The 16527-nt window shown below is 49.0% G+C and overlaps 7 protein-coding genes across 7 annotated transcripts; 3 read left to right on the top strand and 4 right to left on the bottom strand.

Moving 5' to 3' along the window:
- Window positions 1-490: 490 nt before the first annotated feature.
- On the bottom strand, window positions 491-2122 carry LACBIDRAFT_330369 (uncharacterized protein; the record flags this gene model as incomplete). The annotated part of the gene is made up of 5 exons (XM_001884545.1): window positions 491-706; window positions 849-936; window positions 1112-1184; window positions 1280-1811; window positions 1898-2122. The coding sequence occupies 5 exons, from the start codon at window positions 2120-2122 to the stop codon at window positions 491-493; spliced, it is 1134 nt and encodes a 377-aa protein (XP_001884580.1).
- Window positions 2123-3578: 1456 nt separating this feature from the next.
- LACBIDRAFT_304161 (uncharacterized protein) lies at window positions 3579-3853 on the top strand (the record flags this gene model as incomplete). The annotated part of the gene is made up of 1 exon (XM_001884630.1): window positions 3579-3853. One exon carries the CDS (start codon window positions 3579-3581, stop codon window positions 3759-3761), a length of 183 nt encoding a protein of 60 aa, XP_001884665.1. The 3' UTR covers window positions 3762-3853.
- A 2602-nt stretch (window positions 3854-6455) lies between these two features.
- On the top strand, window positions 6456-7357 carry LACBIDRAFT_304160 (uncharacterized protein). Its single transcript, XM_001884629.1, has one exon. The coding sequence runs from the start codon at window positions 6556-6558 to the stop codon at window positions 7030-7032; it is 477 nt and encodes a 158-aa protein (XP_001884664.1). The 5' UTR covers window positions 6456-6555; the 3' UTR covers window positions 7033-7357.
- An 82-nt stretch (window positions 7358-7439) lies between these two features.
- On the bottom strand, window positions 7440-9303 carry LACBIDRAFT_191284 (uncharacterized protein; the record flags this gene model as incomplete). Its single annotated transcript, XM_001884544.1, has 6 exons — window positions 7440-7991; window positions 8043-8417; window positions 8472-8582; window positions 8634-8737; window positions 8792-8872; window positions 9159-9303. 6 exons carry the CDS (start codon window positions 9301-9303, stop codon window positions 7728-7730), a joined length of 1080 nt encoding a protein of 359 aa, XP_001884579.1. The 3' UTR covers window positions 7440-7727.
- Window positions 9304-11369: 2066 nt separating this feature from the next.
- LACBIDRAFT_304156 (uncharacterized protein) lies at window positions 11370-11652 on the top strand (the record flags this gene model as incomplete). The annotated part of the gene is made up of 3 exons (XM_001884628.1): window positions 11370-11473; window positions 11518-11586; window positions 11643-11652. 3 exons carry the CDS (start codon window positions 11370-11372, stop codon window positions 11650-11652), a joined length of 183 nt encoding a protein of 60 aa, XP_001884663.1.
- A 1763-nt stretch (window positions 11653-13415) lies between these two features.
- LACBIDRAFT_304155 (uncharacterized protein) lies at window positions 13416-13653 on the bottom strand (the record flags this gene model as incomplete). The annotated part of the gene is made up of 2 exons (XM_001884543.1): window positions 13416-13498; window positions 13560-13653. The coding sequence occupies 2 exons, from the start codon at window positions 13651-13653 to the stop codon at window positions 13416-13418; spliced, it is 177 nt and encodes a 58-aa protein (XP_001884578.1).
- Window positions 13654-14563: 910 nt separating this feature from the next.
- Window positions 14564-15467, bottom strand: LACBIDRAFT_330365 (uncharacterized protein; the record flags this gene model as incomplete). The annotated part of the gene is made up of 5 exons (XM_001884542.1): window positions 14564-14583; window positions 14686-14800; window positions 14859-15216; window positions 15292-15304; window positions 15422-15467. 5 exons carry the CDS (start codon window positions 15465-15467, stop codon window positions 14564-14566), a joined length of 552 nt encoding a protein of 183 aa, XP_001884577.1.
- Window positions 15468-16527: the final 1060 nt, after the last annotated feature.

Here is a 16527-nt window from a genome sequence, read left to right as displayed (position 1 = left end):
ATGCAGGCGGCATGGAGTGCATACTCCGATGACAAAGTGAACTGGATTGATGACAAGGAGAGGCAAGAGTGGTGGAAATTGAGGATTCAGCATGAAACTGTTCGTCCTCATGGTGTTCACTGTTCATCTATCTTGATCTATCTTAATCTATCTATAGAACCGTCTTTGCATGGAAGTTGGGAAAGCGTACTGCTTGGGTGGAGTACTTGACCTACCACCATGGGCACCTGCTTTATTGAACGCAACAAATCCTGCAAGACGGATTGTAAAACCACTCAGTCCCGCGGTTTTGAAAGCACAATACGGGCCCAAAGACCAGGCGCCGATTCTAGCGACATATGAGGCCGACTGGTGGAATTCTGTGGGCGCCAGCGGTGAGAATGAGAAAAAGCTATTGAAGGCGCATTCGGATGAGGAGGAAAAAGCTTTTTGTAAGTGGATCGAAGCCATGGGACAGGTATTTACACACTTGATCTGTTGTCCATCGATTTTATTGATACCTTCTACTGTTTAGCCATACTGTGAACCCAACATGGAAGTCGAGGACGATGAGGCTGGCATTCCAGTTCTGCCAGTGCATGCGGCCACAGCAGCAGCAAAGGTTCATGGCGCACAGATGTGGGTCCAACACCTCTTTTTTCGTGGTCGCATGGAACAAGACCAGCTCCGAAACGACATAGAGGCCATTGAGATTTTGATGGACCGGCTACATCAACGGGAGATTCGCTTGCAGCCCGTCGGTCCCGTACCCGCAGGCCCTTGGCAGGATGCTGGGGCGCTCCGCACGGGCGCCGTCGCCCCTTACTTTGAACAGCAACCTGAAGACGAAGAGCAACCAGAATACCAACCTTCTCCTGTGTCCTCCACGGGCTTGAGTTGGCCAGCATCAGGACACTCCAGCACTGGTGACTCCGCAAGTGATTATGGTTGGCCTGCCTTCAGAGAGGCGCAGCCAGGTGGTAGTGAGGGAGATGAAGATGGATCTGGGCCGATGGATCTTGATGAGGGTGACTCTTGAGTGGCAATTTTTACTTGAGCAATAGGACATGTATATATCTCTTCTGGGTGCGGAGCAAGGACCGTTGACTTTTGAGGGTCCACGCGTGCGGACCTTGTGACTAAGAGGCGCCAGCACCATGTTGACGAAGAGGCGCCAGCGCCATTGTGACCAACAGGCGCTAGCTCTGAAAACTTACCAGGCGGCGCAGGCGCACTAGCCACAACGGCAAAGTTACTGTGTAATGGCGCTCGCCGAATGGCAGCTAGCAATCATATATACTGGTGTTCATCCATGTGCCTGCTGGAACTCCTAACCTCTCATGAACTTTATTGCGCATGTAGTATGAAATGCACCCCCTTTCTCCCCCTTCAAACACTGCCCCATGTGAGATCACTTTGCCAGCAACCCCAACTATTGTCGATGGGTTGTACTTGATGGATATGCCTAAACCCGGGAAATCCATGATTCCAGTCGAGTCTTTCTCTCCCAAAGGCACTAGGACATCAATCCACTCATTGCGCCCTTTGGTGTCACGGTGTACTGGTGTTGACCGGTTGCTAATCACTGACAAGGCGCTGAAAGGGGGAGTCCAATGCTTCAGCGCCGTGTACAATTCTTCCTCATCATCCACAAACCCATTTTCTGTCTCGAGGCGGCGGAGTGCCTCCATTCCCTGCTCATAAAGTTGTGGATGTATGATACTCAGGATGGCGCCAATCAAAGCAGATGACTCTTGCATTTCCAGGCTCCACTGCGCCCCAACGGCGCCACGCTTCATTTGCGCGCTGACTTCAAGCTTGAACTCGGAAGACTGCAGATCGTTCAGACTTTGTTTATGGATCCAAAGAGATTTCACACCTCGTGCCCTTGCTGGAACCATGCTGGCGATAAACTCACGGTCCCGGGCTTGAGTTGTTGACATTGCTCTGCAGGCCTGTAGTGCATTTTATGATTCCTCCAGTTAGTAGTAGCCTTGTCGTCTATCGTCAAAGCTGATTCAAGAATTTTGAGGAACTTCCAGATCTGCAACTGAACAGGGTTTGAGATTGTACACCCAGCGGCCATAGTCACATACCTGGCGTGCTCCTGAAAGGATGTCAGGCAAATACCAAACCAGCCCATTGTTATGCATATCCGTTACCACAAAAGGCAAACTTTTATGGACAATAGGTGAATAGATGGGCGGGTACCTATTCAAGATTTTCTCTTCTGTTTTACGATTTTGTCCGGTCAGGGCGGCGCCGATGGTATCGCAATACCTCGTGGCATCCCATGTTGTGCGGACTTGAAGAGATCAATCAACCAATTACTATGTGAGCAGGCGTGGCGCACTTGGGTGTTTGAAAGCCTCAACCAAAACAACAACTATCCCATTGCAGTCATCCAACAGGTCCAGTGTCCAGTGCAGGGGAAAGGGTGTTTTTTGTGCTGTTCCATGGAGGGTAGCCTGGAATTTAGCTTTGAGAAAGTCAGCTATTTCTTGAGTGAGCTTGAAACTACTCAAGTCTTGCAGCATCGCAGCAAGACTGGGGAAAATGGGTGGGGAATATTGGCTGGTTGGCGAAGAAAAATGTGGTTGCCTGCAGGCGCAACGAGGCTGCCGCCAACACAGATGTACAACAGGTAAATAGTATATCTATTTAACTTTCTCCTACGTGGTCCCCCACAGTTATACTAACGAGGCAGCACTCTGGTTAACTGCATCAAAGACAAATGGGCGCAACAATGGGATCCACGCAATTGGGCGCAACCCATGGGCGCCAGATGTACAACAGGTAAATATTTAACTTTCTCCTACATGGTCCCCCACAGTGATACTAACGAGGCAGCACTCTGGTTAACTGCATCAAAGACCAATGGGCGCAACAATGGGATCCGCGCAATTGGGCGCAACCCACAACAGGTAAATAATATATCTATTTAACTTTCTCCTACGTGGTCCCCCACAGTGAAACTAACGAGGCAGCACTCTGGTTAACTGCATCAAAGACGAATGGGCGCAACAATGGGATCCGCGCAATTGGGCGCAACCCATGGGCGCCAGGGGTAAAGTCGGCCGATCCGTCCTCTATGGGGCTCTGTACTCGCGGCCCACCCATCTCGCATGGCCTATTTTAGAGTCTCGGCCCAGTCATTGCCAAGGCCGAATTTTTGACAGCTCGGCCGAGTCCGCTGGCCCGCTGTTGATGGGCGCCTGTCACACGCCGCTGGCCCATCAGTGATGGACCCATTTGACTGCCCTAACTGCGGACTGTACTCGAAAGTTGGCCTGCATATTTTCGTGATGACTCCAAGGTGATAATCAAGCCCATCAGTGTCGTTCACCTACTCCATACATCATACAAACTTTTTTGTGACCTCTGTCAAGGACATCTCCTTGTTGAATCGGTCAGCGCCCACTTTCCTCATCTCAATCGCTTGCTTGCTGATTTGCTTGGTTATTGCCACATTGCGTGCGGTTCCTTAAATTCAACTCTTTACGACAGGCCCAAGACAGCCCTAGGCAAGCATCTCGACTGGATTTCGCTTTGAATCATCTCCCTAGCCCGTTTGGGCTGGGAACGGCAGTATTTGCCGAATGCCGGTGACGCACTCAGATGCAAGGGATGCTGTTCTCATCCCTCAGCTTCCCTCTCGACTGAACCACCATACAGTGGTCTGGCAGGCGTTTAATAGCCGCTTGAGGGGAGGCAAATGGTTCCGTCATTTCCTAATCTGGAGTTGGTTGTTTTGGGTTTCAAACTCTGCTTCGAAAACATGAAGGGGGTTTTTGGGTTGAGGGGGGCGAGAGAGAGGTTGGGTTGGGTTTGTTTGAGAACTAACCAGTCCGAGAATTAAATTTGCCGCAACCCACCAGTATAGATCTATATAGAAGCCAAGTATCTCTTCACCAAGATGTGAGGACTCGGACCAAGTATCTATATCAAGTTCCAAGAATGATCTGTCCTTGTGATCATTGTGAAATGCAGAGGGAGTTGTAATTGGCGATCCGCGATTTTGATTGATGGTGGCAGTGTCGGAGAAGTCCTTGTCTTAAGCCAATCTTAAGCTTTTCCTTTGCCACTACTCAGAACTCATTTCCTCAACGACTCGTTATTACCAGTGCACATCGCCTATATGTATGCTGAGGACATAAGCAGCTGGCGGACTTTTCTCGGTCGGAAACGTTTGGGGTAGCCATTATCAACCGTCGTGGCACTGCTGGCGTTGACGGGGATAAACACTGGCATCTCCAGCTTTCAACACTTCCTCTCAGTGGAGAGCCAAGTAATTATGGCAGAACCCATGATCATCCCAAAGCGAATCAATGAATCTCAAGCGCGCACTATTACAACTGCAACCCAGAGTGATTGGCAGTTGGTTCACTCTCATACCCCATTCACGCTACGCTCGCTTCTTTCCGAGCCAGACTATTCTTCGTTTTGTTTTTCATTTTTTATCGTGAAGGTTTAGTGTCAGGAAGCGACAGTATTGGTTTCAACGTCCAGTCAGCTCGGAGTGGTTCCTCTTGCGGACCGGTCCCCTGTCTTTCTATGCTTGATTAGTCCTAGCTAGGGAATGGCGGCGTTTCTTCCCGGCCCACGGCTTGGAACTCTCGGGTGAGTTTCATTGTGTTAAACAATTTTAGAAGGCGAATTTGAAGGGAAACAGAACAGTCACTTGGATGCCCAGGCTATGTGCGGATCGATGGTGTAACCTGGAAGTGGTTAGGCGAAGTCAATGATATGCGAAGACAACAATGGGTTACACGACCGCAACGCGAAACATATTCACTATGGAGGCTGTTCCTGTCAGGTTCAACCGAGGTCGGTTAAGCTTTGGGTATTTTGAGCTCGTCCCTTAGCCCTCGGATTGGATTTGTCAATCCTCCCGTTCTCGTATCTATCCAACAAGCCTTTGGTGATGGATGGGAGCCTCGTTTAGATAATTATATCCGGATGTCACGGGACTGGATTTCCGGGTCAAGGAAGTGCAATGGAGTAGGACATTGACAAACGCAACCATCGACTATCAAATGACCTGCACTGCACCGTCGTCAACGGAGGAAAACAATGGTAGCTTGGAGGACAGGGTTCTATATCTTGCGAGGGCTAACGTTGATCAACTATGACGTGACTTAAACTTACGAGCGTTGCTTCAGGATCAAGATGTATCATAGCAGACGGAAAGCTTGTCGGACTTGCGTGACAAGTCCAGTGACGGCTCATCATCACTCTCCAATACCGGCGATTCACAAGTCCGTGCGTCTGATTCCCCATTTCCTTTTCACCCCATTCACAGGTCTAACCGAGGTTGCAAAGAAACACGCCGTTCTAACGATCTCAGTAGATTTGGGAACCCTACCGGCCTCAACTCCCTCTACGTCTGTGGTGGGGTTATCGGGTTTAGCAGGGATCCCGTAATTCGGTACGCTACAGGCAAGGCTGGCGCAATAGATAATCGAAGTTCTTGAGGGGAATCCATAGCGTTCATGCGTTTCGGAGAACCTTCTTCTTCAGGCCTGCTGCACAACTTGTATGCAGCACGTCTCTTGGGTGCGGCGGGCAGGTTTATGAAATTCATGCGGAGTGATACGCCTCTCCGAGAGGTTGCGTCTGGAGTGCATCCCTTGACTAGCTCAACGTATATTTAGGGTCCTGATAACTTGCTTGCAGCTCCTTGTTTTGGATTATTGGCGTACGACAACCAGGATGTTGGTTAAGTCAAAGCGCGTGCGTATCGTCCTGGCTTCCTGCTCCTGGCATACTGAGCTTACAGGGACGCCTTTGTAGATTGGACATTGTTTTCTGCAACCAGTTTGACAGATAATAGCAACTTGAACATACCGGACTCTTTCATATCCATGGTGCACAGCAGGGCTTTCTTCAACAATGCGAGCGATTTTGCAAGTTCTATACCGTTTCCGGCAACATACAATCCCCAGAAAGGGGCTTACTTGAATGGGAGTGCTAGCCCTGTGGTAGGGCGGTCTTTCTCTGCTTGCACTGCGGTACGGGTTTACTGCCTCACTGCGACGTTTCTATCTAACTCCAGGTCGTCTTTTCAGACTGCCAAATCTATCCATAACCTTTTTTTGGATTATCATCCCCCCACGCGCCGCTCTTTGAACCTTGCAGTTGTTGCTGTTTGCGCGGTGGTTTGTTTCATTCTTTTCTGCCTTGTTTCCGATCTCCGTTGGCGAAGACGAAGACAGCCAAACAAGGGACGAACAAACATGCTGCGGTACCCTACACCGTGGGCTGTGGTGTATTACCTCGACTCGGCCCGAGATGGATAAGGGGGGGGGGAGGGAAGATGAAAGGTCTTCACCGCCATCAGCGTCGACGACGCTTTCCAGGATTCACCGTCCCTTGTATGAGTCTACCTATTCCAGAAAGTGTCAGTCGAGGCGGGCTTCCCAGGAATTGAATTCAACATCACCATCGTGGGATTCACGGAGGATTTGACCCCATTGTTGTTTTTCTATTACTCCCAGCAACGTCAGTGTCAGACGATGCTTCTCAGGCTGGCTCCGCTGAGAAAGGTTCTAACGGAGTTCGGGCATCCTCAGCTCCATGTACCGCAGGAACACAGAGAGGAACCACCCTCTTTGCGACGTTCACCCAGAGTCCGGACATCATCGCGGAAATGAGGACAACACCTCGTACTACGGTAATATTCTCCCTGTGTACGCCTGGGATGACCTACTCCCTATACACACCTGGAACGACCCAATTGCCTGGAGCATCGTTTTACGGACGTATGCCACCAAAGCGTTAGGCTACAGCTCCCACCCGCAACGACTCCCTCCCCTCTTGCTCCCTGAGCTGCCCTTCCCGAGTCGCCCAAATCAACGGCAACACCACCGAATCCTTGACCAAGCGAACCTGCTACAGCATTCCCAGCCTCGCTGTACGTTTCTGATTGGGTATTCTCTCGGCCTGCTATGCCTGTATCGATTATCGATGACCAATGATGACTCGATGGTGGAAGTTGAGCAGTTGATGCAGATGTTGAGGATGGCCCCGTATGAGCCCGCCTGGATATACTGAGGATTCGGCGCGGCGGAGGCGGCTTTTACAAGAACGCTCTGGGACTGCTGGTCGTTGAACCTCAAGCTTTGAAGGGTTGTTCTTGCCTCTGAATGGACCCACTCTCCGTTTGCCCTTCAAATTGTCATGTCGCATTCACTGATGCCCTCCTCCTGTCAAGACGTCGATTGCATACCGAGAAGCCCAGTACGTAGGTATCTATGGAGTCATACTATTTGATTGAAGCAGAGAGGATCCGTATGGACAATATTGTGTACAGTCTAGGTAACGAGATAAGTAGAAACGTCTATCATCATAAATTTGAATAAAGGAAATATCCCAGCTATCCCAAAGACGTCGACGTTCCGAGGATATGGAAGGTGGTGGTGCATCTTCGCTATAACGGAGGCCACACAAGAAAAGAGTGAGGACGGCTCGATGAATGTGATTGAATTGTGTGCAGCGGGTGTGGGGTATGTAAAAATAATTCCTTCCTTGCACATGAGGGATGGGGGTAGGGTACTTTGATCGATCGACGGAGGGTGTAAGGTGGGGAAGGTGGGGATGGAAGAAGGAGGGAGGAAGAAATGGATGGTTGGGGGGATGGGTAAGTGAGTGAGTCCGGTCCAAATAACGTACTTATATGATGATGATGACAATGATGATGATGAATGAAAGCCATGACAGCAGCCCTGAATAGCAACCAACTCCCAACCTCAATACCTGTCGCCAGCTGAGGGTGGATACCCTCTCATCCCTCCTTTCTGCGGTCCCCCATACGGCTGATGATGTGGAGCGCCGTACAGCTGACCTCCACTGACCCCTCCCACGAGACTAGCTGGACCGCCGCCGTGATAGTTGCTCGCGTTGTCTTCTTCAGTTGAGTAGTCCATGCCGCCAGCACCAGCACCAGCAAGCAAAGGGTCTTTGACTTCCCACACGGCAGCCTTGGAGCCGACCGAGAACTCCAAATCCTCTTTCTGTATGAACGTGAGTAAACGACCGACAGCAACGAGGCTGAAGATACTCACGGTGATTGAATCCCAATACTTGTACACCATCATGACACTCAAAAGCATGCACAGCGTGAAGAAGAACAGGCCGTCGATGTAATGCTTGATAGAATCACAGATCGTGACACTGAACGCGAACAGAAGGACCTGGGCAATAGTGAAGAAAGCAGTGCCGAAGACAATGTCACCGATGGGCCATCGATCATCAAGCGTGCGGAACACGAGGATGAGCTGCGAGACAATATAGATGACGGTACAAACAAGAGGCCAGAGGATGTAAATGATCCATAGACCGATGGGCTTAGTATATTTGAACCCGGCGAATTGTTGGAAGGTAGCAATGGCAACGAAGAAGGAGACTCCCCATACGGCCAGGCACGATATCCGAAGGAACTAAGATTTCAAATATCAAGAAAAACTGGATGAATGACAGGGCAAAGAACGCACCCAGAGAGATAGTGGTGTACCGTCCTCTGCAAATTGGAAGCCAACAAATCCATTTATGAGCAAACAGGTGTAGGCGGATGCTACCAGGCCCGTATACACCGCAGCGAACCACTGGGGAATGGTAAGGACATTGGAAGGAGAAAAAAACGGATAACGACGCACCATATAAGTGACATTATCAGTTGGTATTATACCGGAATCGAGGAACATGGCGAGAAGTTCAATGAGGGCGTACATCCAGAAGAATGTCACAATTTCTTTCCGTCCTACATCGTTTGATGTAAGTCATCGTGAATTCCAAACCAGCGCAGCCTACTCACCAACTGCCGTATACTTGCTCCGTATATGTATGATCATTATGGCAGTCATTATAATGGCAACGATGTGAACAAAGCATGTTGCTGAATGAAGAGACAATATTAGCAACAGCGAAGGCCACGTAGAGTGCAAGGCAAGAGGAGCCGGGGGCTCTCCTCCAGTTTCTCGGCTGATCCTGAATATGACATGCATGACAGGCCCCAACGAAATTGAACCGAATAACGCTCTCAAGGGTTGCGAAAGATGACTGGGTATGCCAGGAGGCCGCAGATGTCCTTGACAACACGCAACCCGTCGCCCATGGCACCAGCAAAATAAAACCCCTTTCCGAAGAAAACCAATCGACGAAGAATACGGATGCGAACTCACATGGTTGGAATATCAGCGTTCCTCCTATCTCAACATTCCTGCTATAGCACGTAGGCTCTACCCCCTGAGACGTTTCTACGAGAGGGCAGATGACGAGGGCGGCGGTCTCGCAGATGGCGTTGAAGGATCCGAATTGAATCCCCATGGTGTTTAGTTTTGCTCAGCGGGTGAGGCGCTCTTGGGTGGTCGTCGTTGTCCTCCCGGTGAAAATAAGAAAAGAATAACGAGAGACTGGGTATGAGAGGACGACGAGGACGTCGTAGGCGTCGTTGCCGGGGTCGAGGAGAACGGTGGTGGTGTGGAGCAGAAGGGTGGCAACCTAGGAATTAGGTCAAGGTGTAAGGACCCCGGAAACCAGCCCTTCCCAATTTGGCATGCACTGCTTCTTGGCGCATGTCCGATTCTGATCAACGTTCGTTCAACTGCGCCCAACTTGAGCTCAGTGTTCCTCCCAAATTCCGCTGTTTGGGTGCTATCAGTACCTTTCCCTCCTATGGCGTTTTTTTCTCTTCAATTTGATGCCAAAAGAGACGGGATAACTGCGATGCAAAGACGCCATGATGGCATTTATCTCGCCATTCATCCTTGGCCCTTGTCGACGTCGTCGAAATGGCCTAGATTTATAGCTGCAGCACGGTGGAAGTCGAGCCCAGCTGCCCCGCAGAAACGGTGACTGCACACAAGCAGCTCGATTCCGATTTCACCAGTTTCGGCTCCTCAACTCCACAGTTTCATACTTGCGATAAAGGTCTTTCATGGAAGCGCATCCTATCGTCTCTGGATATCTACCAAATTACAAAATGCACGCGGGAGAAGGCTTCATTCCTACCGAATGAGCAATCTAAATTTATGAACAATAATGCGTGCAAGACTCCGAGTCCTCCTCGTCAATGTCGTCATGACTCGCGCGGGAAAAAACGTTCTCCTCTTCAAATAGGCCCACCACCCAATCCAACCGGGACTACAATTGAGCTATACATTGATTGGTCACTATTCGACTCATATCGCCTTCCAAATGCCATGTCTGCAAGGCGGTCCCAGCATCCACAATGCACATGCAGTTTCTTTGCGCCCACCATTGTCTTGCTTGTTAACCAAAGAACTCGCCCCGAAGTTGTTACTTAACAATAAGCGTTCTGGACCAGCTACATGAAGACATCAATATTTCAAGTGCAACAATTGGGTGACCTTACGGACACCCGAGTCACAGCACAACCACATCCCGCGCTGGCTACCCGAACAAAAGCGGCTGTAGTTTGAGCGGGTTCCAACCGGGTCTTCGAGGATGGGAACCCCATCACAGCGGCATAGGTGTATCCGACTCCTAACCTTTAACAAAAGCCTCCACCCTCTCAGATCTGTAAAGCCACACACCGCAATTCCAATTGCCTCGACGGCAGCCTACAACAATTGACACCCCATCCTTGGCGGTCGACTCTGCCCAATTCGAAAACTCATAAAACCCATTCTCGTCTCAACCATAACCTTCAGACTAAATCACTTCCTCGATTCCGTCTACCTACTCAACACACGCAATGGATTCCTTCAACGTTGCAGAAATCACGACGACCCCTGGCTCTGATATCCCTATTAACCAGGAACATCAGGGCGGCGCAGGACAATACGCCTATTGCGTTATTGCGTGAGGGTGCACGTCGTTGAACCCCTCGAATCACAATGCTGATCTCTCCCGTACGCCATTCCTCATTTTCTTTGTGAGCGCCGTACTAATGATTGATTCATGTGTTAAAGGCCTTCGCAATTCTCTTTCTATTCGTATTCGTTATTCACCTCAGACGTCTCATGGCGGAGGCGGTTGACTCGCAATCTTAAAATTTATTGGAGTGGGCGTTGGATTATGGGGCGAGTTACGTTGTGGGATTTACATATATTGACATGCTTCCAACAAACCAAGACTCTTCTTTCGCCAAGCTTGTTTTTCTAGTTATCAGCCAGTATCATCGCTCGTTAATTATTATTATCATGAACTACAAACGGTGTGATGTGAAATACTTCTGAGAATAGACGGTCCCATCACCCGGCAAGCGCCGACGTGCGCCAAGTCAGGGTGCAGAACTGTCGCTCGGTGATCGGACTGTCTCCTCAGGGTACATCCCCTTTTGGAAGGGTGTCACGTGCTTTCGCGCCCTTCCTCCTGCGCGTCGCTCACAACTCCTCATTGCAGGTCGACTGCCCGTGACCCCGCGCCTAATGCTAACCTTGGGGATGACGAGGCATTACCAAAAGATGCTGTTCAACAAACTCAGGAGGAGCTTCAACAAACTCAGGAGGAGCGAGAGCGTATTCTTCAATGGGTGAGTGCATTTTACAACCTTGTCCTTCAAATTAATGTGTGTAGGCAAGAGACATCGTCAAAAAATATCCCTACCAGCCACGGGAAGTGCGACAGGAAGCTGCTCGTGCAAAGGTATGTCATCTAGTCTTCCAATGGATTGATTCACAACTTACAAGAAGATATCACAGCATCAATTGAATCTCTGTGAACAGTGCGGAAGATCCACCTTGCAAGATAGTACTTAATAGCTAGTTCTATGTAGCGTAAATGATGGGATTCACAAACAAAAGCATGGATTGACTCGATATAATCTTCTCCTTTGAAATCGCCATGAGCCTAATAATATAGAGAATTTACATAAAACCCCTCAAATTTGTTGTGTGCCCACGAGACCGAGCCGCAAATGTGAACAGCTGGCTACCACATTTCATAGATAATAGATAGGGGAGGTAATTTCTGGAGTTATCAGCATCAAGTAGAACCAAGAACGTAGAAATCGAGTCAGAACTTACAAGCAAACTCCAAATTCTGCCCAAAGACTTTAACCCCCCCTACAAAATAGACACAGAACATGAACAGCTACGTGCCACATTTCGTAAAACAATGGGGCAGATGTTGGAGAGACCGACATCAATTAGAACACAAAAAACTAAAAGCCGAGTAGAAATTCACTTGTCAATGTCAATTTCCGGCCGCATTAGACCTTGTCTCAACAAAATCGAACGCTGAATTGGTACGGTTGCGTACCATGTTTCGTAAACTCAGGGGATACATTCTGGAGCGATTCCAGTTGAGTAGAACCTAAAAACATAAAGTTCAAGTATGAACTTACTTGTCAACGTGAATTTTTGGTGTTGGACCCTATTTCCTCACAGAACCGAATGCCAAATTTGAACGGTTAGGCCCCATATTTCATAAACTTGGGAGGTCACTCCTAGACCAATTTTGGTAAAGTAGAGCACAAGAACATAGAATACGAGCAGGAACTTACTTGTCAACCCAATTTTCGGTAATGGACCGTATGCCCTCACAAAACTGAACGCCAAATTTGAACGGTCGGGCGCCAAGTTTCGTAAACTCGGTTAGTCGCTTCTGAGGTAATTTTGGTCAAGTAGAGCCTAAGAACATAAAAATCGAGCAGGAACTCACATGTCAACCTTGATATCTGGTAATTGACCTTAATCCCTCACAAAAGCGAATGCCGAATCTGAGATCTGAACGGTTGGGAGCCACGTTTCGTAAACTCGGGTGGTCGCTCCTGAGGTAATTTCGGTCAAGTAGAGCCCAAGAACGTAGAGAACGAGCAGGAACTCACATGTCAACCTTCATTTCTGTTAATGGACCTTAATCCCTCACAAAAGCGAACGCCGAATTTGAACGGTTGGGAGCCACGTTTCGTAAACTCGGGTGGTCGCTCCTGAGGTAATTTCGGTCAAGTAGAGCCCAAGAACGTAGAGAACGAGCAGGAACTCACATGTCAACCTTCATTTCTGTTAATGGACCTTAATCCCTCACAAAAGCGAACGCCGAATTTGAACGGTTGGGAGCCACGTTTCGTAAACTCGGGTGGTCGCTCCTGAGGTAATTCTCGTCAGATAGAACCCAAGAACGTAGAGAACGAGCAGAAACTTAGATGTTAACCTTCATTTCTGTTAATGGGCCTGCTTCCCCCCACAAAACCGAACACCGGATTTCAACGGATGGGCGCCACGTTTCGTAAACTCGGGTAGTAGTTCCTGGAGTAATTCTCGTCAAATGGAGCCTAGGAATGTAAACATCGGGCAAGAACTTACCTGTTGATCTCATTTTCTAGTAATAGACTTCATTTCTCTGCAAAACCGAACGCTGACTTTGAACGGTTGGGCGCGTGGTTTCAAAAATTTGGGAGGTTGTTCCTGAAGCAAATCTGGTCAGATAGAGCTCAAGAACATAAAATACGAGTAAGAACTTACTTGTTTAGCTCAATTTCTACTGAGAGACTCTGTTTGTCTGCACAACTGAGATTTGAATGGATGGGGTTTCCATTTCGTAAACTTGAGAGGTGCTTCTTGTAGTAGTCAGCATCAGATCAAGCCCAAGAACATAAAATTTGAGCCAGAACTCACAGTGTAAATCCATTTCTGGTAGGGTCTTCTGGAGGGAGGATTTTCCAGACCTTCTTGATGCTGGTGCACGTGGAGATAAGATGGCAGGGCACATTCCGCCTCCTTAGATGCCTGCAATGGTACAGCTCAAGATGAAAGGAGGACGGGATCATCAGTCATGGGATCGGGGCAAGGGATCAAGGCAAGAGCTTGGAACCTGGGCCCGGGATGTCAAAAAGATAACCGAAAACTGTCTCTTGATGCGCAAGGGACTGTCTTTTTCAAGGCTTGCAACGGCTTCGCAAGGCGCGGGAATTTTTTTTGGCAGAGGATCTTGACGCATCTTGCAGCAAAAAGACGGTCCCAGCTGGTCCCTGCTGAGGAAAAAGACAGTTCCTTCAGAACCCTGCCGGTGGGACTACTTACCAGTCTAGAACTAGACCCTGGCGTGACATGGACCCTAGTTTTCGGTGAATTGATCCCCTCGCTGCCAAAGCGAGGCTGAAGCAGCGTCGTAATTGCCTTGTAAATTAATGTTTGGAATATCATTAAAAGTCCTTGCACTTTGAAAGTCAGTTTCTTCGGTGCCCACCAAACATCTTTCTCACCGTCTACGCCGATAAGCCTTTGTTGCCCTGCTCATCTACATAGTTCCCTCTCCGGGCACAATGTCGGTGATCTCGCCAAACATTGACCCTGTCGTGGATGTGGCGCCCTTCTATGGTCCTGCGCAGTCTCCTCCGCTTCAAGCCATGATGTGAGTAGTTGATCCAATTTTTTCCTTCCGTATGGGCACAGATGCCTGAGTGGGTAACTTGAATTCCGCCCCTCCTCCTCCCATTTGCCTTCTCCTCCTCTGTTTTGTTCCTGCTGTTCCCACCTTCATCTTCTGTGGGTGTGTTTTTTTGTGCAGCATGTTTGTTTCCGTTGTCACCACCGTCCGCGCGAGCGCTCGTTCACATTGTTTTTGCACGCTGTTCGGGTGAGGCTGTCACCGCTCGGTGCCTCCTTTCCCTTTTCGAGCTTTACCCTTTCTTGGCGGGATCTGGTCACAGATCGGTCACAGTGATCAGACTGTCTTTTTCGTCGGTCGCAGCCTTACTTCTGGCGTCGCACACGTTCTACTCATCCCCAAGCTACCACTCACAATCGGGACCAGGATTTTTCCGCAAGTCCAAATTTCCCCCAGTTTCTTGCGTCTCGAATGATGTTGCGTCAATCAGATGGACGGTTTTCAGACCAGTTGAAAAATAATCCTTGTTCTAAAAACCATCTGTCAAAGAGGTAAACAGGAAGTTCTGAGTAGAAATATCGACTTACTGTGGCGATAAATGCCAGAATCTCTTTCCCGATTATTCCACTACTGAAGTGAAGATAGGAAGTTGGCAACGAGAGAACCTCCCTGGGCACATCAACCTCAAACACCCTCAACGGAGTTTTACTCCGAACATCCCAAACCGACAATACACCATCATCCGTACCCACAGCAAACTTGGTCACATCAGCGGAAAATGCAAGTAAGGGCGCTCTGGCCCTCCCCCCTTTACGGTCGGCGCCATTGGGATTTGGAATCGAGACCTGACTAATCAAAGAAAAATCCAGATTATCTGTGTCACCAGTGCCGGAGTAGAAGATGTCAATTGTTTCGCTGATCTCGCCTGGGTTAAGAATAATACGCCTATCGGCGGGAGATAGTACAGCTTGAATAATGCATGAGGATAGGCCACCATATTTTAAAAAGGTTATGACAGACCGGGACGGTTGAGCTGTCGACCGTAATTTAATTGCCCACTTTTCACGAAGACGAAAGGACTCCCATCTTTTTTGGCGTGGTTAGTTCATGTTGGCGGGGACGGGCAAGGGACGGGCTGGCGACGACACACTTTCACAAAGTCTCCTGTCTCCTTCATCCTTCTCTTTGAATGACATTTCGAACGCGTGGCGTCTTCAGAGTGATCAGACACTGCCGATTTCGATATCTCATCATTGCTACGATTCTGGACTCATGAATGGTGGTGGCGATGGTTGAAGACAAACGTTGAGCAACACTGATTTGATCAGCATCAACCTTGCTCTCGATCATCATCTCGGCAATGCCTGCCAGCTTCGGGCGCTGTGGCTGCTGGGGACCATGTCTCGTCCTGCTCAGCTCTCTCTGGGCTATTTATCTCATTAATATAAGGCAACGATGGGTCTGTCCAGGAGATGCAGGTTTCAAACCAATGGCACCTCAAGGCCTCAAAGTCAACTGAGTCCAGGCTCCCTCGTCTTTCAATCGATGATATCTCTTCAATCCATTCGCATGGAGCCCTTGCACTCAAATTCCAATCCACATATGTCAAGGCTGCCCTCTGCAGTCACAAAAACCTCACTGACGAATTCCGATGGGTGTTTTGTGTTCTATATCGTAGGTATGACCATACAGTCATTATTTCTCCCAATTGAAACACTCATTTTCTTCAGACGTTCTTGTCTTTCCCCGCGCCTTGCCTGCATAACAAAGCGAGATTAAGTTGATCTCGGGACGCTGTCGATTCATGAATCGATCCAAACGATGATTCACTACCCACGCGGACCTTCACGTTCACATTTGGGTTACACATTCCACGGGATTTGTGCTGGCAACCGTGTTCGGTCGTGTCGAAGCCTTCTGAAACCCTCCCACTGCAGGTAGATGTATATCTCTCAACGAATCGACTGTGGAATACCACCAAAGCCACGGGATCAAAACGGAGCCAAGATGTATGTGCTTCACTTCGATTTTATTTCACCTTTGACTACCTAGATAACAATGATCTCCATATACCCAGATAGGACAGAAATCGTCCGATCCACCACCGTCTCCGTGGCATCGGGCTCATTCCACCAGACAGGTTTATGGCAGCCTTGAAGACATCAAAAGACCTGAAAAATGAATCTAGATTCAAGCGCTTCTCGTTCATTGACTGCGCGAAATCCGGTTGACCGCGTGTTCAGTCATGCGTCTTAT

This window comes from Laccaria bicolor, genomic scaffold (genome assembly GCF_000143565.1).
Source record: "Laccaria bicolor S238N-H82 LACBIscaffold_26 genomic scaffold, whole genome shotgun sequence".
Classification (NCBI taxonomy): Eukaryota; Fungi; Basidiomycota; class Agaricomycetes; order Agaricales; family Hydnangiaceae; genus Laccaria; species Laccaria bicolor.
Note: the sequence above shows the minus strand (reverse complement) of the source record. Positions and strands in the feature narration are given on the sequence as shown.